The sequence below is a fragment of the Quercus robur genome, chromosome 6 (assembly GCF_932294415.1).
Source record: "Quercus robur chromosome 6, dhQueRobu3.1, whole genome shotgun sequence".
In the NCBI taxonomy this organism is placed as follows: Eukaryota; Viridiplantae; Streptophyta; class Magnoliopsida; order Fagales; family Fagaceae; genus Quercus; species Quercus robur.
In genome coordinates, this window is record NC_065539.1 from 210,112 (window position 1) to 225,381 (window position 15,270).

General features: G+C 41.2%; 1 protein-coding gene across 1 annotated transcript; it reads right to left on the reverse strand.

Annotated features, from left to right (window-relative positions):
* Positions 1–3,780: 3,780 nt before the first annotated feature.
* On the reverse strand, positions 3,781–14,986 carry LOC126690391 (probable L-type lectin-domain containing receptor kinase S.5). The gene is made up of 3 exons (XM_050385499.1): positions 13,845–14,986; positions 13,392–13,787; positions 3,781–4,706 (listed from the first exon to the last, which is right to left on the reverse strand). Exons 1-3 carry the CDS (start codon positions 14,818–14,820, stop codon positions 3,916–3,918), a joined length of 2,163 nt encoding a protein of 720 aa, XP_050241456.1. The 5' UTR covers positions 14,821–14,986; the 3' UTR covers positions 3,781–3,915.
* Positions 14,987–15,270: the final 284 nt, after the last annotated feature.

Below are 15,270 nucleotides of genomic sequence, written 5' to 3' on the forward strand. Positions count from 1 at the left end.
TACAATTCACGATCTGATCCTACGATCTACGATCTCACCTACCTCCCACAATCTTACGTAGAATCCCGATTTTGACAGCCTTGGACGGAAGTATTCATATTTAGCTGATCTAGAAAATAAAAATGACTTGAATTGCAATTTTGTGGTAAAATTGCAAAAGGAGTGGCTTATATAAATATTCTTTGCAATTGCTATTGCTATTTTCCCACCAACATAGCCAATCCATATGTAATTTGACTAATTATTTATCTTAAATTTTGAACAATTAGTAAATGTTCACAATCTTGCATCCTAAGAAGCAAAAATACCCAACAGATCACAACTGTCTTATGTTGTCGCCTACTTGGTTCTGCTGAACATGGATATTCTAATGTGGAATCCAAAATGTTCAAACCCAAAAAATATAAATTTTCATTAAAGAAAAAGGAAATTAGTTCGTACTTACAATAAGAATCTCAAGACTGCAGCAGCCCTTATAGGATTTCAACATATTAGGCTACACCCTACTCGTGTTTATTTCTTTTCTGGTTGCAACTATTGTACTGTTTGGCTGTAACATGCTCTATTACCTGCTCATAATATTATATTTTTAAGCTTTTGCAAACAAACAAATTCATGCACAAAGAAACCGGAAAAATATATGAAATTAAAATCAAAGTAAAGCACTTGGAATACCAAGTGGGAACCTGTGCCGCATCTCCATGGTTGGATGGCGCGAGTCGATTTCCGTTTGGGTGGAGCGTGAGCGTTTGCATCCTGTGGCTGCTCTGCTTGGTCACATTATTCAGAAGGAAATCAGAAACCCGTACAATTTATCTATACCATAAAAAGCAAAGGAAAAGGGAAAAGAGACACATACCTCAAAGGAAGCAACCACAGAATGCAAAAACTCAAAGAAAATCACAAGGTGGAACAGATCGGAGAAGAAGAAGCACAGAGCAATGATTGAGAAAGAGTTGGAAAAAGTGAAGGGGAAAGAGGAAAGAAAAGAAGTTTAAAAACCAGGCACAAAAAACTAAAATTCAGCGGGAAACCTAAGAGTCACACAAATGGGGCATTAACTCCACTAGTTAGTGTGGCGCTGCCACTACGTATTAAATGTGGAGTGATACCCCAAGAGCCATGTCTGAGCAGAAAACCTTTCACCTTCTGATGGTCGCCGTGACCACGATGACCATAGAACCTTGGGGGCAGCTGATGGGACCGACAAACTCTCTTTTTCCAGATGACCTTATTGAATATATTCGTCCACCTTGACACACCATGGACGAAGGCAGGCGACTCATTAATAAGAAGATTCAATGCCTCGAACAGTTACCAATTAGTTGACAAACCGTTGAAGGCTCATCAAAACCCGTATTAATAAACCCTGAGGCGTTATAAAAGAAGCACTAAAGCCACAATTAAGGCCCTAACGGCTAGAAACTATGAAACTATATATATGCACTCATCAAAGACAGACAAGGTACATACAGACACACCCAAAAATACTCTCATATAAATATCTCTGATATTCAAAGCTTTCTTTTCTCCTCAAAGGCTTTTGTGTACTGACTTTATCATCGGAGGCGTTGTGGCAGACATCACATTGATGACCACCTGAGGAAAGCCTTTGCCCGACATTTGTAGGAATAGTGATGTGGATTCGGCTTCATCTGGACGAACTTACAGTACTGACGATTTACACATCATCAGTTGGTATCAAACATTATTACAGTAATACAGTCTTAACAATGTTCTAAGGTATTCAATATACTGGCATAAGCAATTAAGCATGGTTCAAACACACGAGAGGAACAAAGGATGATAGGAAATCCTGGAAAGAACAAATGAAAATTTCAGAGATTTGGACTAATTAAGATGACAATGGACGTGTAATTAAGAAGATAAACGTCATGCTGTATGAAGCATAGCAGTGAATTAACCATATACAGAAGTAAAATCATAAGATCAATATATATAATTTCCTTGGTAATTAAGTTTTTACACACATTTGACATTTTAAAGCCAAAAATAACCGTTTGTTTAATACGACTTGGATCTTAAGCCTACCCATTCCCAACCCAAATTTAATTGAAGAATGTTGTTTAGAATTTAGAAATTTGTTTCTTTAGAAAGAATAAGGAAATTAAAACAGAAAAGAAGTAGAAGAGGAAATATCAAACAAGAAATTAATGGTGCATCAATCAATAGTACTGTAGTAATTCATCCTTACACGAGAGAGCTAGCTATATATCACTGTAACCTCCACCTGCACCTCCATAGCTTTCCCTGCTTGCATAGTGAGGTGTCCAACTAGCTGATTTCAAACCTAACCCAAAACACCAAGATCACATGGAAATGGGAGTGGAATCAACTATTGTAACACTAGCCATCATGTTGTTACTATTGTTGCTATCTAGGGACGGACCCAGGTGGGGGCCCGAGCCCAAAAAAAAAAAATAGCAGGTTAAATTTTCCCAAAAAAAAAAAAATATATATATATAGGCTTGGGCCCACCTCCCAAAAATCATGAATTCCTAGCATAGCCGCCCAACCCCGGAGGCAAGAGCCCATGACCCATGTAAATAAAAATAAATAAATAAATAAATAACTCAGTAGTCCAAAACGGCAAAACCTAACAGAGAAAGTGAAAAACAAAGGGAAAAAAGAAAAAAGAAAAAAAGAAAGGAAACTTAGGAAAGTGAGAGGTGAGATAGAGAGATAGAAAGGCAAGACAAAGAGAGTACTCAGAGTCAGAGAGAGAGACCCATGCCGTGACGCTGCCGCCCACGCCCATGCTTGCGAGACCCATCTTGCTACCCAGTACCCACGTCAACGCCACCATCATCAAGCGAAGGTCTCAGCTGTCGCTGCCGCCCACGCAAGACCCATCTTACCACCACCGTCGGTTGCTCGATCTGCCCAGCCCAGCTTCATTGCTCCAACCTTCACAGTTCATAGGTATTTAATCTATCCTTTCCTTCAAAACCTAATAAAATTTTTGTGAATCTCAAAATCTAACAATCTATGCTTGTAGACTTGTGGTGTTTGCATTTTTACTGATGAGTGATGAACTGATGTTGGTGATTGTGAATTGAATCTATGCTGCCTATGGTTTTTTTTTTTTTTTTTTTTTTTTTTTTTTTTGCTTTTTGGCTTTGTGACTTTTGTCACTCTATGTTTTTGTAGAGATTACTCAGATTAGAGAATATTTGTTTGACAGTTTGTTTGTTCTTTGTTGACTGGTAGTTGGGCATAATAGGGACAAGTGACAGAAAAAAAAAAAAAAAAAAAAAAAAAAAAAAAAAAAAAAAAAAAAAGGTAAAGTTAAGAAAAGTTTTTGTTATTAGTGCAAAATAAATTTATAGTGTAGGTAGTGGAATTGGATTAGTGGGTCAATGTCAGAAAGATGGAGCCAACACAAAGACAAAGAGATGAATAAAGACAGACCAAAGACAAAAATAAAAAAATAAATCATATAATATAGAAAATTGTCACATAAATTTAAGAAAATAATAGTGATTCACTTGCGCCTATTGTTAACTCATAATCTAAATTAGATAAATTTATAAATTGAAAAGAAGTGAGAAAATACTAATTTTATAATTAAATGCATCATGCATATTACCTAGATTCTAGTATTTGTCTTTAGTTAGTAACAACAACCGTTTGTGCGAAATCGATGGAAAATGATTTTTTGACGGACTCTTTGATGTTATACATTAAAAAGGATATAGTTTCGACATTTAGTTTGGATTCAATCGTAGATGATTTTGAAGATTTAAAAGAGCGTCGAGTTCCTTTTTCATAGATGATTGTATTAAGAAATAATAGTGTTTCGTGTCTTTTGTTTTTATTGGTAGATGATTGTATCTTAATATATTAAGAAACAATGATTTTTGGATATTTGTCTTGGTTAATAGTTTATTAATACTACATGGACATGTATTTGAATTTTTTTTTTTTGCTCATCTCCGGCCCTCCCCAGCTAGAAATCCTGGGTCCGTCCCTGCTGCTATTTGGCATTGTGGATGGCCACACAAAAGCGGGCTTGAATGGTGGCACGTGGGGAACCACCACTGCTCCTGATATAATCTGAATAATGGTCTGCGTTTTGGGCCTCTCCCCAGCAATCGGATGTGAGCATGCAAGGCCAAGAAGCAAAAGCCTCTGTGCCTCCTCAACCACGTATTCATCTCCCTGCAGCCTCTCATCCACAGCGTCCAATATTCGTCCCTCGCGATGCAACCACCAAACCCAATCCACCAGGAACTGGAAGCCTGCAATCTTGGTCCATGGACGCTGACCACATACCACTTCCAGCAACACTGCCCCAAAACCATAAACATCGGACTCGCAGGTGGCTTTGCCAGTATGGAAGCACTCGGGAGCTATGTAGCCCATGGTCCCTGGCACACCCTCCAGCTCCGCGTAAGAGTTTTTCTCATTGTCTAACGCTCGTGCTAGCCCAAAGTCGCCCAGACGAGCATTGAAGTGGGAATCCAACATGATGTTGCTGGCCTTAAGGTCCCGGTGCACCACTCTCTGGTCGTACTCTTTATGGAGGTAATGCAGCGCTGATGCCACTCCTGATATGATCTTGTATCTCAGCTCCCACTCCAGGGTTGTATTGCTTTCTGGCCCACAAAATAAGTGATTGTCCAAGCTGCCATTAGGCATGTACTCATACACCAAAAGCAGTATTCCATTCTTGTGGCACCATCCTGAAATCATCATGTATATATGCGAGCGTTATTAATTGTGAACCAATTGCCAAACCATAGCTAGCATTAATTAATTGTTGATTAGTGTTCAGACTGGGATCCGAGATGGGTTATTAATTAATTAATTAAACAAATGCAACCAAAAACAAACACATACACCAACTTGAATTTTAGTTAGGATATACGCGCTACATCAACATGGTTTGTAAAATACTAAAAGATACACATACCTAACTCTTTTTCTCTCCCTTTTCCTTTTTTCAAGTGGGATTAAGTAAAAACAAAGAGTTTTAAAACAAAGAACCAAAAAAATAAAAATAAAAATCTTTAAACTAGAGTTGCTTGTGATTGATACATAATAAAACTAGTGTAAGTTATGAATGGTTCCATGTAATCAAGGAGGATGTGCATCATCTCTCATAATGTGAACTCCACAACTATGTGAAATGATAAAGGTGTACATGCATGAGAAAATGGTACTAGTGATGTGATAATGAAGCCCGGATAAAACCTACTGATCACGATTCACGAAGCTGACATTATAGTTGTTTAGCAAAAAAAAAAAAAAAAAGCTGACATTATAGTTTTACTAATTATTTTTTTGGAGAATCGGCTTTAGGAAAGTATTTTATTACGTATCAGGTACATATATACAGCATCCTTGCACAGTAGTATGTCATGAATAGTTTGACGTTATATATATAGGATCCGGTTAATGTGTGCCCTAAGGGCACACATTAAACATTCTGTTTTTGGAAATATTTTCTCGGGAATTGAAAAAGTTGTCATTACTTTTTCAATTCTCGAGAAAATTTTTTCTAAAAATGAAAATTAATGTGTGTCCTTAGAAATGAAAATTAATGTGTGCCCAAAGGGCACATATTAGTAAAATCCATATATATACGTGAGAGTGGGACCCACTACTATACGCTATACAGCAAAATTTCACGCGGTCGACGGTTGGATCGCACGGTTAAGAATTTGTTTCGTTTTGCCTTAGCATGTGCGTGTGCAGAAGATTCCTATTAATTTCCTACTCCGCAAGAGGGACCTAATTCCCATGAAAATAAATACAAATTGTGACGTGACCTAAGCCCCCGCTCCTTTTCTTTTTTTCTTTTTTTTTTCTTTTTTTTCCCCTGGGTAAATACGCGAAGAGGAGGCTGGTGCAGTGTTGTTAAAAATGAGAGGCGCACTTAAGCGCCAAGGCCTTTTGGAGTCTAGGCACAAAGTGCAAAGCGTAAGTGCGTGCTTGATTGAAGTGAAATGCACATTTTTAAAAGATAATTTTAAAATTTTAAAAATCATTATTAATGAGAAATACAACAATCAAATGATCAAATTATCATATAAATTGAAATAAAACTTTTTATACAATTCATATAACATTTAGATATGCCCTATTTTTGCAATTTTAACACAAAAATTGCTAGTCAAGTCATTTTATTTTTTTGGATAAGCTAGATATCAGTACTTCCATGTAATATCCTTTCTTAAATCTCCTATATCTATAATGCCCTATGACTAATTAGTAATATTAGTTAATAATTTAATCACTTAATGACTATAACTTTGGAAGAATTAGTTTGCTATGTTCAAAATCAACCACTAAAGTAACTAAACAATTACCACATATATTATATCATACGTTTTTTTTTTTTTTTTTTTTTTCCATGAATGAGCTAAGAATATGAGGACATTGCAACATGGTAATTGGTATCAAGGATCTATTTGGGTTACTGTTTCAAGGAGAAAAAATAAAAATAAAGAAGATCTGGGAGGTTGTGGGCTGGGTTTTAGGACAAGTTATACTCAAAATATTTTTTTTTGATAAGTAATTTACACTAAAAATATACAAAATCAATGGTTTATATCAATAATGTCAAGATCTTATACTTTTATTCAGTTTTGGTTTTTCTTTTTTGAAAAATATAAAAAAGCTCCAAAAAGCGCACTTTGAGCATTTTGAAAAAGCGCAAAAAAGCGCGCCTAAAGCGTGCTTCTTTGAATGAGCTTAGCTTTTGAGGCAAAAAGTGCTGGACCCTTGGGGCTTCGAGCTTTGAGCTAAAGTGCGCTTTTAACAACACTAGGCTGGTGGGTTCAATACTTTGAGTAAAGTGAAGGATACATCATTTGGTATAATTTTGCGTCATAACTCGTTGTATCATGAGTTGTGATTAAATATATGTTTTTACATGAATTAACATCACACTTTAACTAATCACTCCACATAACCCACCATCACACTTTAACTAATTATAACTCGCCACGTAGCGTATCGTAGCATAAAGTTGTGCTAAAATATGAGTCCGTTTAATACATGTGTTTAAACAACAATTTTCAATTTTTTTGAAAATAAGTATCGATGAAAAAGTGGGTAAAAATATGTGTAATATTATTTAAAAACTGAAAACATATGTTTAAACTTGCATACCAAACATGCTTATATCTCCCTAGTGTAGGGACACAAAATCTTTAACGGCCCAGCAACGAAGTTGGGCTCGCACACGGAAAGTCCCTCACAATAATATTTGTAGAGAGTGGGCTTGAAAGGCCAGCGTTGGATCACGGGGCAACATTTCGGGCCGGACTATAGATGAACAAATATGAGAAATAGCTTTGGGCTGGATCTTCGGGCCCTTCAATCTTGTATCTAGGAGGATTTGGCTCCTCGGATCATGTCCGAGGAGCGATGGTGCTGTCCCCGGTTACCCATCGGTGGGTTTTTATGTGGTGTCTGGCGTATATTATCCAGACATTCTCTTTCATCAAGTCTTTCTCCAGAAGCTAGATGGGAGCCCCCCCCCCCCCCCCTTTAGTCACATAACATTCTCTTTTATACTAGCCTACGTTCGTTGTCCTTCGTCCACGTGTAGGGTCGATCTTTCCAGGACAGATATCTGTCCCATCAGTCTAATCCCAAAATTGCTGGAGATGATCCATAAAGCCTAAGATCCCGGCTCTGCTAGGGGCAGTGTCATGTCAGGGAAGGGTATTAAAGACAACTTCCCCAGGATATTTTCTGATCCTTCTAGCTTACTCGTGTTCCATTCCTATCCCTGAGGCTTTGGACCTGCCGAGGACGAAACCGTCCTCGGTTGTGTCTTCGGGCCACTTTTTATGTTTCCTAGTTTCGAGCTTGGGCCCTGGCCTCCTTCAGTTTAGGACCGGTGGGCTTCCCATAAGCGTGTGGGCCGGACTCATAAACTATTGGACCCCACATTAGCCCCTCAAAATCTTGCTGTCCAACGTCATGGTAGGACAGGTGGATTTTGATGATGTCAAGCCCTTATTGCCGTTCACTTTCTTCGGATCTTGATCAGCACTGGCGACTCTTCCCCTCCCCAAGGAACGTACCAGTCTACGAGCCGTTTTTCCTGGATTTGCGTACGTTGCCGTTATGCCGCGTGGTTATCTGCAGCGTGTCTTTAATATCTTCCCATTTACGAGACCTCCCAGATATAACGGCTACTGATGGTGTGGGAGAACGAAGCGGCGCGTTATACTCTGGATTTCCCTGGGGATCTGAGTGCGTTACATACACTCTTCTTCGTCCCCTATATAAAGAGAGAAGACAGAGGGTGACTTCTTCATATCCGAATCCCTCACGTTCTTCCCAGAATCCACTTCCTCCATCCGGTTACTCCCTATTCAATAATACCTCTCTCATAGTAATCCACCATGAACAAATCATTCCTTTCCCAGAAACGCCATGTCCTAACAAAACTCGAGATGGCTCGGTCGGGGCAAGGATGGCGGAGGCTTAAGATTTGCCTCCCCATTCTTTTAGCCAAAATCCAAAGCAGGGACTCGTCACACCCCATTTCTGGTGTGACTGAGTCGAAAACCTCCCTTGTCATCTCCATCTGCTCTCTCATGAGCATACCTAATATGGCTCCCCTTCTCCCTCTTTTGCTCCTTTTACTTTCTTTTCATTGCTTCCCTCTTCTTCTCCTCCTTCCTACTCATGTCCTCCATCTTCTTTTTCCCTTGCTTTCTTCAGCGACAAGAGTTTGCTGAAGTGCTTCCATGTGTTCCAATTCGTCTTCCTTCTCCTTCATTATTTTTGTATAAGGTTCTTCTCCTGATATGAGCAGTACTGAGGCATAGATTTCAGAAAGACTTTGAAGGCGAGTTCAGAAGACACCTGATGGTTTACTTATTTGTGTTACGGATGTTGTTACTGTTTTAGCAGTTCATTTTTTTGTATAGGCTTGTTTAAGCCCTTCCTTGTACGTTGTAACAATTTTTCATATTAATAAAAGTTATTGTTACTCTATTTCGTATGTCTTGTTTATATATTCTAACAAATGTGAAAGCGCTGCTCGGCATAATAGTATAGCATTTGAATCAATAATAACTAAGGCCAAAGTAATCGTTGATAAAAAGATGCCACGATAACTTTAACAAAATTATTATTCAACATAACAATCCGACCAGTGAGGAATGAGACTTATCTTAAAATTAGCCGTGATGGGTATTAAATGCCCGATAAGGTGTAAGAAGTAGTTATCCGAGGACATGTTACCCACCGGATGAATGGCCTCCTTAGGTTGACGATCATTAGGTTGTTCTGCCATCTCCATGATGCGCGAGCCTTAACCTTTTCCAGTGTTTAAGCCGAGAAATTGCTTCATTCGGGCAGTTGATTTCCCAAGAAGCCTGAGTCCGAGGACTTTGCAAAACCTGAGTTTTGTTCAGGACTTATGCGTTTTACCTCATGTACTTGATTTTTCCCTTAGGCTTGAGTCCGATACTTATGTCTTTATTGGTACTTGGTTTTCCCTTTTAGCTTGAGTCCGAGGACCATGCAAGCGTTAGGTTCTGTCCAAGACCAATGTCTGCACCAGTACTTGGTTTTCCCTTTTTGCTTGAGTCCGAGGACCATGCAAGCCTTAGGTTCTGTCCAAGACCAATGTCTGCACCGGTACTTGGTTTTCCCTTTTAGCTTGAGTCCGAGGACCATGCAAGCCTTAGGTTCTGTCTAAGACCAATGTCTGCACCAGTACTTGGTTTTCCCTTTTAGCTTGAGTCCGAGGACCATGCAAGCCTTAGGTTCTGTCCAAGACCAATGTCTGCACCAGTACTTGGTTTTCCCTTTTAGCCTGAGTCCGAGGACCATGCAAGCCTTAGGTTCTGTCCAAGACTTTGAGTTCAGATTTTCTCTTTCATTGAGCATTTCCCGAGGTGCCAAACAGGGTGTCCCTGGGCCTTCACGCAAAGCGGGCTTGGGCCGCGAATTCAATGAATCCGCGGATTAAGAGATATTTCTGCAACCTCTGGCCACGCAGTACTTCTCTGACGCCCCAAGGATCGAGGCGCGCCTTTACGAGGCTCCTTGAGTCTCTTGGCTGCAGTTGACGTTGGAAGTTGAGCCAAGACTACTTTGTCTGTAGTGCTCCTTGGGACGCCGCGTGAGTTGACTGTCATTATCTTGTCCTTTCAAATAAATAGGAGGGAGAGAGGGTTGCTTTATATATCACCCATCCTTTTATTTTTCTCTCACATCACGCTTCCCATATCCGGAGTTCTCCCTTCTTGGCATAACATGTTAAAAGCGAGGGTTGAGAAGAAAGAACTTTCTCCGCCGCAGAAGCGCCGTGTCCTCATGAGGCTTATAACAGTAAGGTATGGGCACAGGAAGCACAAATTCAGGAGAGTACTCCAGCTCCACCGAGGGGGAACGGCGTCTCTCCCTCTTTTAGTCAAAATCCGAAGCAGGCTCTGTTCATGCCAGCACTTTGGTATGTCAGAAGAAAGATTCTCCGCCATCAGCGCCTCTGCTTAGCAGCAGGCGAATATTTAGAGAAAACCCCTCAGTTTCCCACTCCCTGCATCTTTCCTTCAACGGTGCCAGGCTCAAGTTGGGTTTCTTTGGCTGCCTGAGTTATGGGCATGTAGGAGCGCGGGGGAAGAATAAGGTCTCGGAGCTGTAGCCAACCTTTCCTCCGACATACCTCCTCGGCTTTCTCCAGCTTTCTTGTATTTTTCTTTTTCTTGCTTATGTAGTAAGCTTTGACGTAGGCTGATTCCAGCTTTTCATTGTACACTGTACTATTTCTTCGTTGTAATAAAAATGGAAATTGATTTACATGTTTTAAGCATTGATCTGCTGGGCAATACCACTCTGTGAACGAATGTGCTCTATGTATGTGTTGTTTTGAGAATATTTGTCACAACGCTACTTTGAAGTATAATCTAACCAACTCTCATTTATCAGCACTATCAGGCATTATATCAATAATTTGTAATAAATCAAACTTAGGAAACTGACCGGGGTAGCAGTTGTCTACTCTTGTGATAAACGCGCAAATGTCGCCCAAGAATGGTGACCTCCTCACAATCCGTCCGATCTATCGAACGGGAAGTAGGGTACTCCGATCGTGCTTTTGTGTATCTGGTTTTTCATTCGCGTATTTGGTTTCCCCATAGGCTTGAGTCCGAAGACCATGCAAGGCCTTGGTTCTGTCCATTACTTGTAAGATATCTTTTTTGTACTTGGTTTCCCCATAGGCTTGGGTCCGAGGACCATGCAAGGCCTTGGTTCTGTCCATTACTTGTAAGATATCTTTTTTGTACTTGGTTTCCCCATAGGCTTGAGTCCGAGGACCATGCAAGGCCTTGGTTCTGTCCATTACTTGTAAGATCTCTTTTTTGTACTTGGTTTCCCCATAGGCTTGGGTCCGAGGACCATGCAAGGCCTTGGTTCTGTCCATTACTTGTAAGATCTCTTCTTTGTACTTGGTTTCCCCATAGGCTTGGGTCCGAGGACCATGCAAGGCCTTGGTTCTGTCCATTACTTGTAAGATATCTTTTTTGTACTTGGTTTCCCCATAGGCTTGGGTCCGAGGACCATGCAAGGCCTTGGTTCTGTCCATTACTTGTAAGATATCTTTTTTGTACTTGGTTTCCCCATAGGCTTGGGTCCGAGGACCATGCAAGGCCTTGGTTCTGTCCATTACTTGTAAGATCTCTTCTTTGTACTTGGTTTCCCCATAGGCTTGGGTCCGAGGACCATGCAAGGCCTTGGTTCTGTCCATTACTTGTAAGATCTCTTCTTTGTACTTGGTTTCCCCATAGGCTTGGGTCCGAGGACCATGCAAGGCCTTGGTTCTGTCCATTACTTGTAAGATATCTTTTTTGTACTTGGTTTCCCCATTGGCTTGGGTCCGAGGACCATGCAAGGCCTTGGTTCTGTCCATTACTTGTAAGATATCTTTTTTTTGGAGGTCAGCCCCTTGGCCATGACGGGGGGAGCAGACTTGGGGTCGGAAGCCCCTAGAGAAACCCGCGCCGTTAGCGGTGCAAGGCGTAACCCCTAGCAGAAGTTTATGGCGGAGCAACAACTGCACGTCGCCGGAAATGAGAAAGACTCGTGAATCTCCGCTTGCTAGGGAGCTGACTTATGCGCCACTCGCGCCAACGCGCAAGCCTTCCCACAGACGACGCCAATTGTAGGGACACAAAATCTTTAACGGCCCAGCAACGAAGTTGGGCTCGCACACGGAAAGTCCCTCACAATAATATTTGTAGAGAGTGGACTTGAAAGGCCAGCGTTGGATCACGGGGCGACATTTCGGGCCGGACTATAGATGAACAAATATGAGAAATAGCTTTGGACTGGATCTTCGGGCCCTTCAATCTTGTATCTAGGAGGATTTGGCTCCTCGGATCATGTCCGAGGAGCGATGGTGCTGTCCCCGATTACCCATCGGTGGGTTTTTATGTGGTGTCCAGCGTATATTATCCAGACATTCTCTTTCATCAAGTCTTTCTCCAGAAGCTAGATGGGAGCCCCCCCCCTTTAGTCACATAACATTCTCTTTTATACTAGCCTACGTTCGTTGTCCTTCGTCCACGTATAGGGTCGATCTTTCCAGGACAGATATCTGTCCCATCAGTCTAATCCCAAAATTGCTGGAGATGATCCATAAAGCCTAAGATCCCGGCTCTGCTAGGGGCAGTGTCATGTCAGGGAAGGGTATTAAAGACAACTTCCCCAGGATATTTTCTGATCCTTCTAGCTTACTCGTGTTCCATTCCTATCCCTGAGGCTTTGGACCTGCCGAGGACGAAACCGTCCTCGGCTGTGTCTTCGGGCCACTTTTTATGTTTCCTAGTTTCGAGCTTGGGCCCTGACCTCCTTCAGTTTAGGACCGGTGGGCTTCCCATAAGCGTGTGGGCCGGACTCATAAACTATTGGACCCCACACCTAGCATTACTCATACTTTAATTTTTATTTTTTTTTGGTTGTCTAAAACAATAATAACAAAAGAGCATCGATTCAACACAGGTGACAGGGCACGAGTTCGAATCATGGAGAAGAACGAACAGAAACATGCAGTTATTGGAATCCGAAGTCATATTGTAGTCAAATTTCAAAACCTTATACTTTGTTCTCTCATCCCTGGCCCTAATTTATGGTAAAAAAAAAGAATAGCAAGAAGTGATAATAGTAATAATTTAAGCATATATTAATTTGACCACTATCTTCGCTAGCGACAATCAGAGCAAATTTGAATTTTCATTAGCTAGCTAGCGTTGGGCTTAATTTGTTCAAGGAGATCAATGCATTGCATATGGTGTTTAACAAATCATTTTATTAAAGCAAACGTATTAGAGCAAATTAAGTGAGACACGACTAAATATATAGAAACAGAGGAAGAGATTGAAAAGTGACTTTACCGAGCAATCGGACGAGATGTTTGTGACGAAGGCGATTGATAATGGTAAGCTCAGCCAAGAAATCATATTTACCCTTGAGGTTGTCCCTGGAGAACCTCTTGACGGCAACTTGCAGATTCTCCTTAGGAATCACACCTTTATAGACCACACCGAAACCACCTTGACCCAATCTATGCGTCTCGTCGAAGTTGTTGGTAGCACTCTTGAGTTCCTTAAAGCTGAACTCTCTAGGCGTTCCTGGGAGGCTTTTAAGCACACCCAATATATTGGGACCTGAAGCAGCTGCTGCAACACGCTTTTTGTGCACATAATACCCCAAACCAGCAATCCCCACCGGCACCAAAACCAAGCAAGGCACTCCAACCCCCAAACCAATCTTAAGCCCCTCGTGACTACCTGATTTTTTTTTTTTTTTTGAGAAACCAGACCAAAGGCCTGGGATCTCGTGACTACCTGATGATTCTTCATCACCGCCCGGAAGCTTCTCCACAGTCAGATTCCACCTGAGCACGCAGTTGAGCTGGGAGTTGCTCGTTCCCGTGGAGGCGGCGAATCCGAAGAAGGAGTACTTGTTGAGAAGGCTTCCAAGGTCAAGATCCGCAGTGAGCACAGGCTTGTTGGGCTTGTCTACAGTGTACTGTAGGGGATTCCCTTGATTATCTTGCATTTGCTCTGCCATGAACACCGACAGAGACTTGTTTCCCCCGTCGTACTGGATCCACACCATGTAAAATCTGGTGTCATTAGGGGCCAGCTGGATGCCCAATGGGGACAAAGACACGGTTTTATTAGATCTAACGCTATTGATGTCGAGACCCACATGGTTGTTGTCCGGGTCGAAATCCTGCTTGAATGTGTCCAACTCGATGGCGATGAGACGGTTGGTGGAGTCGCCGTCGGTGATTTCGTTGGTCAAACCCAGGTATTGACCGTCACTAGCCGGTGGGACATACAGATCCGGGGCGATGATAAAAGCAAGACCCTCTCCTGCGGTGGACTTATTAACGCGATAAATGTTGAGGAGAAAGGAAGAGTTGAAAGACGCCACCTTGACTCCACCTCCAGCTCCAGCAAGATCTTCCCAAAGCTTGAATGAATGGTTGAACAACACTCGGCCTGACCTGTTTGAGCGGTCGAAATTATCGGCTGAATCTGGAGTCAGTTGAAGGGCACCATTGCTGATTGTGGCCGGCGATACCACCGCGAAGGTGGTGTAGTAGGAGCTGTTAAATGGATCACCGAACGCAAAAGTATCGGCTGGTGTGGCCTGGCTATGAGCTTCGAAGAACGCTGCTAAAAACCAAAGCAACACAATAATATTACTATTCCTTATAACCCTCACCTGTACTTGTACTTGTAGCTGCAGATCCATAATAAGTCTTTTCATTTGTCGCCGCAGTTCCTCGATCTCCTCTGACCAACGATTCATTAATGACAGGATAATGAAGAGTTTAAACTGACAAGTTTATTTTTGACCCAACCTGTCCCTTTCTTCTTCTTTGCCCCCTTCCTTTCCTTTATTTTGTCTTTGGGTCCTCCTGAGAAGTGAGAACAACAACTGTTTTTTTATTTTTATTTTTTTGAGAACAACAACTTGAGAACTGTTTTGTTTAGAGTTTAATAAGACTTTAGAGAGAGAGAGGCAGGCTTCACTTTGAACAACGTTTTGGCCTGACATTCCAATACAAAACAATTGACGAAACTTTTTAGTCAATAATACTCAATAGTGCTAGCAAGTTGCAAATATTCAACTAAAATATTTGAATATTGGTAAAATAGTTATAGTTTTTTTTTTTTTGGATGAAAATATGATTCATTAAAAACTAGGAAACAGCAACATTCTCAGTACAGACCCTATTAACAAACATCCCATTGAGGT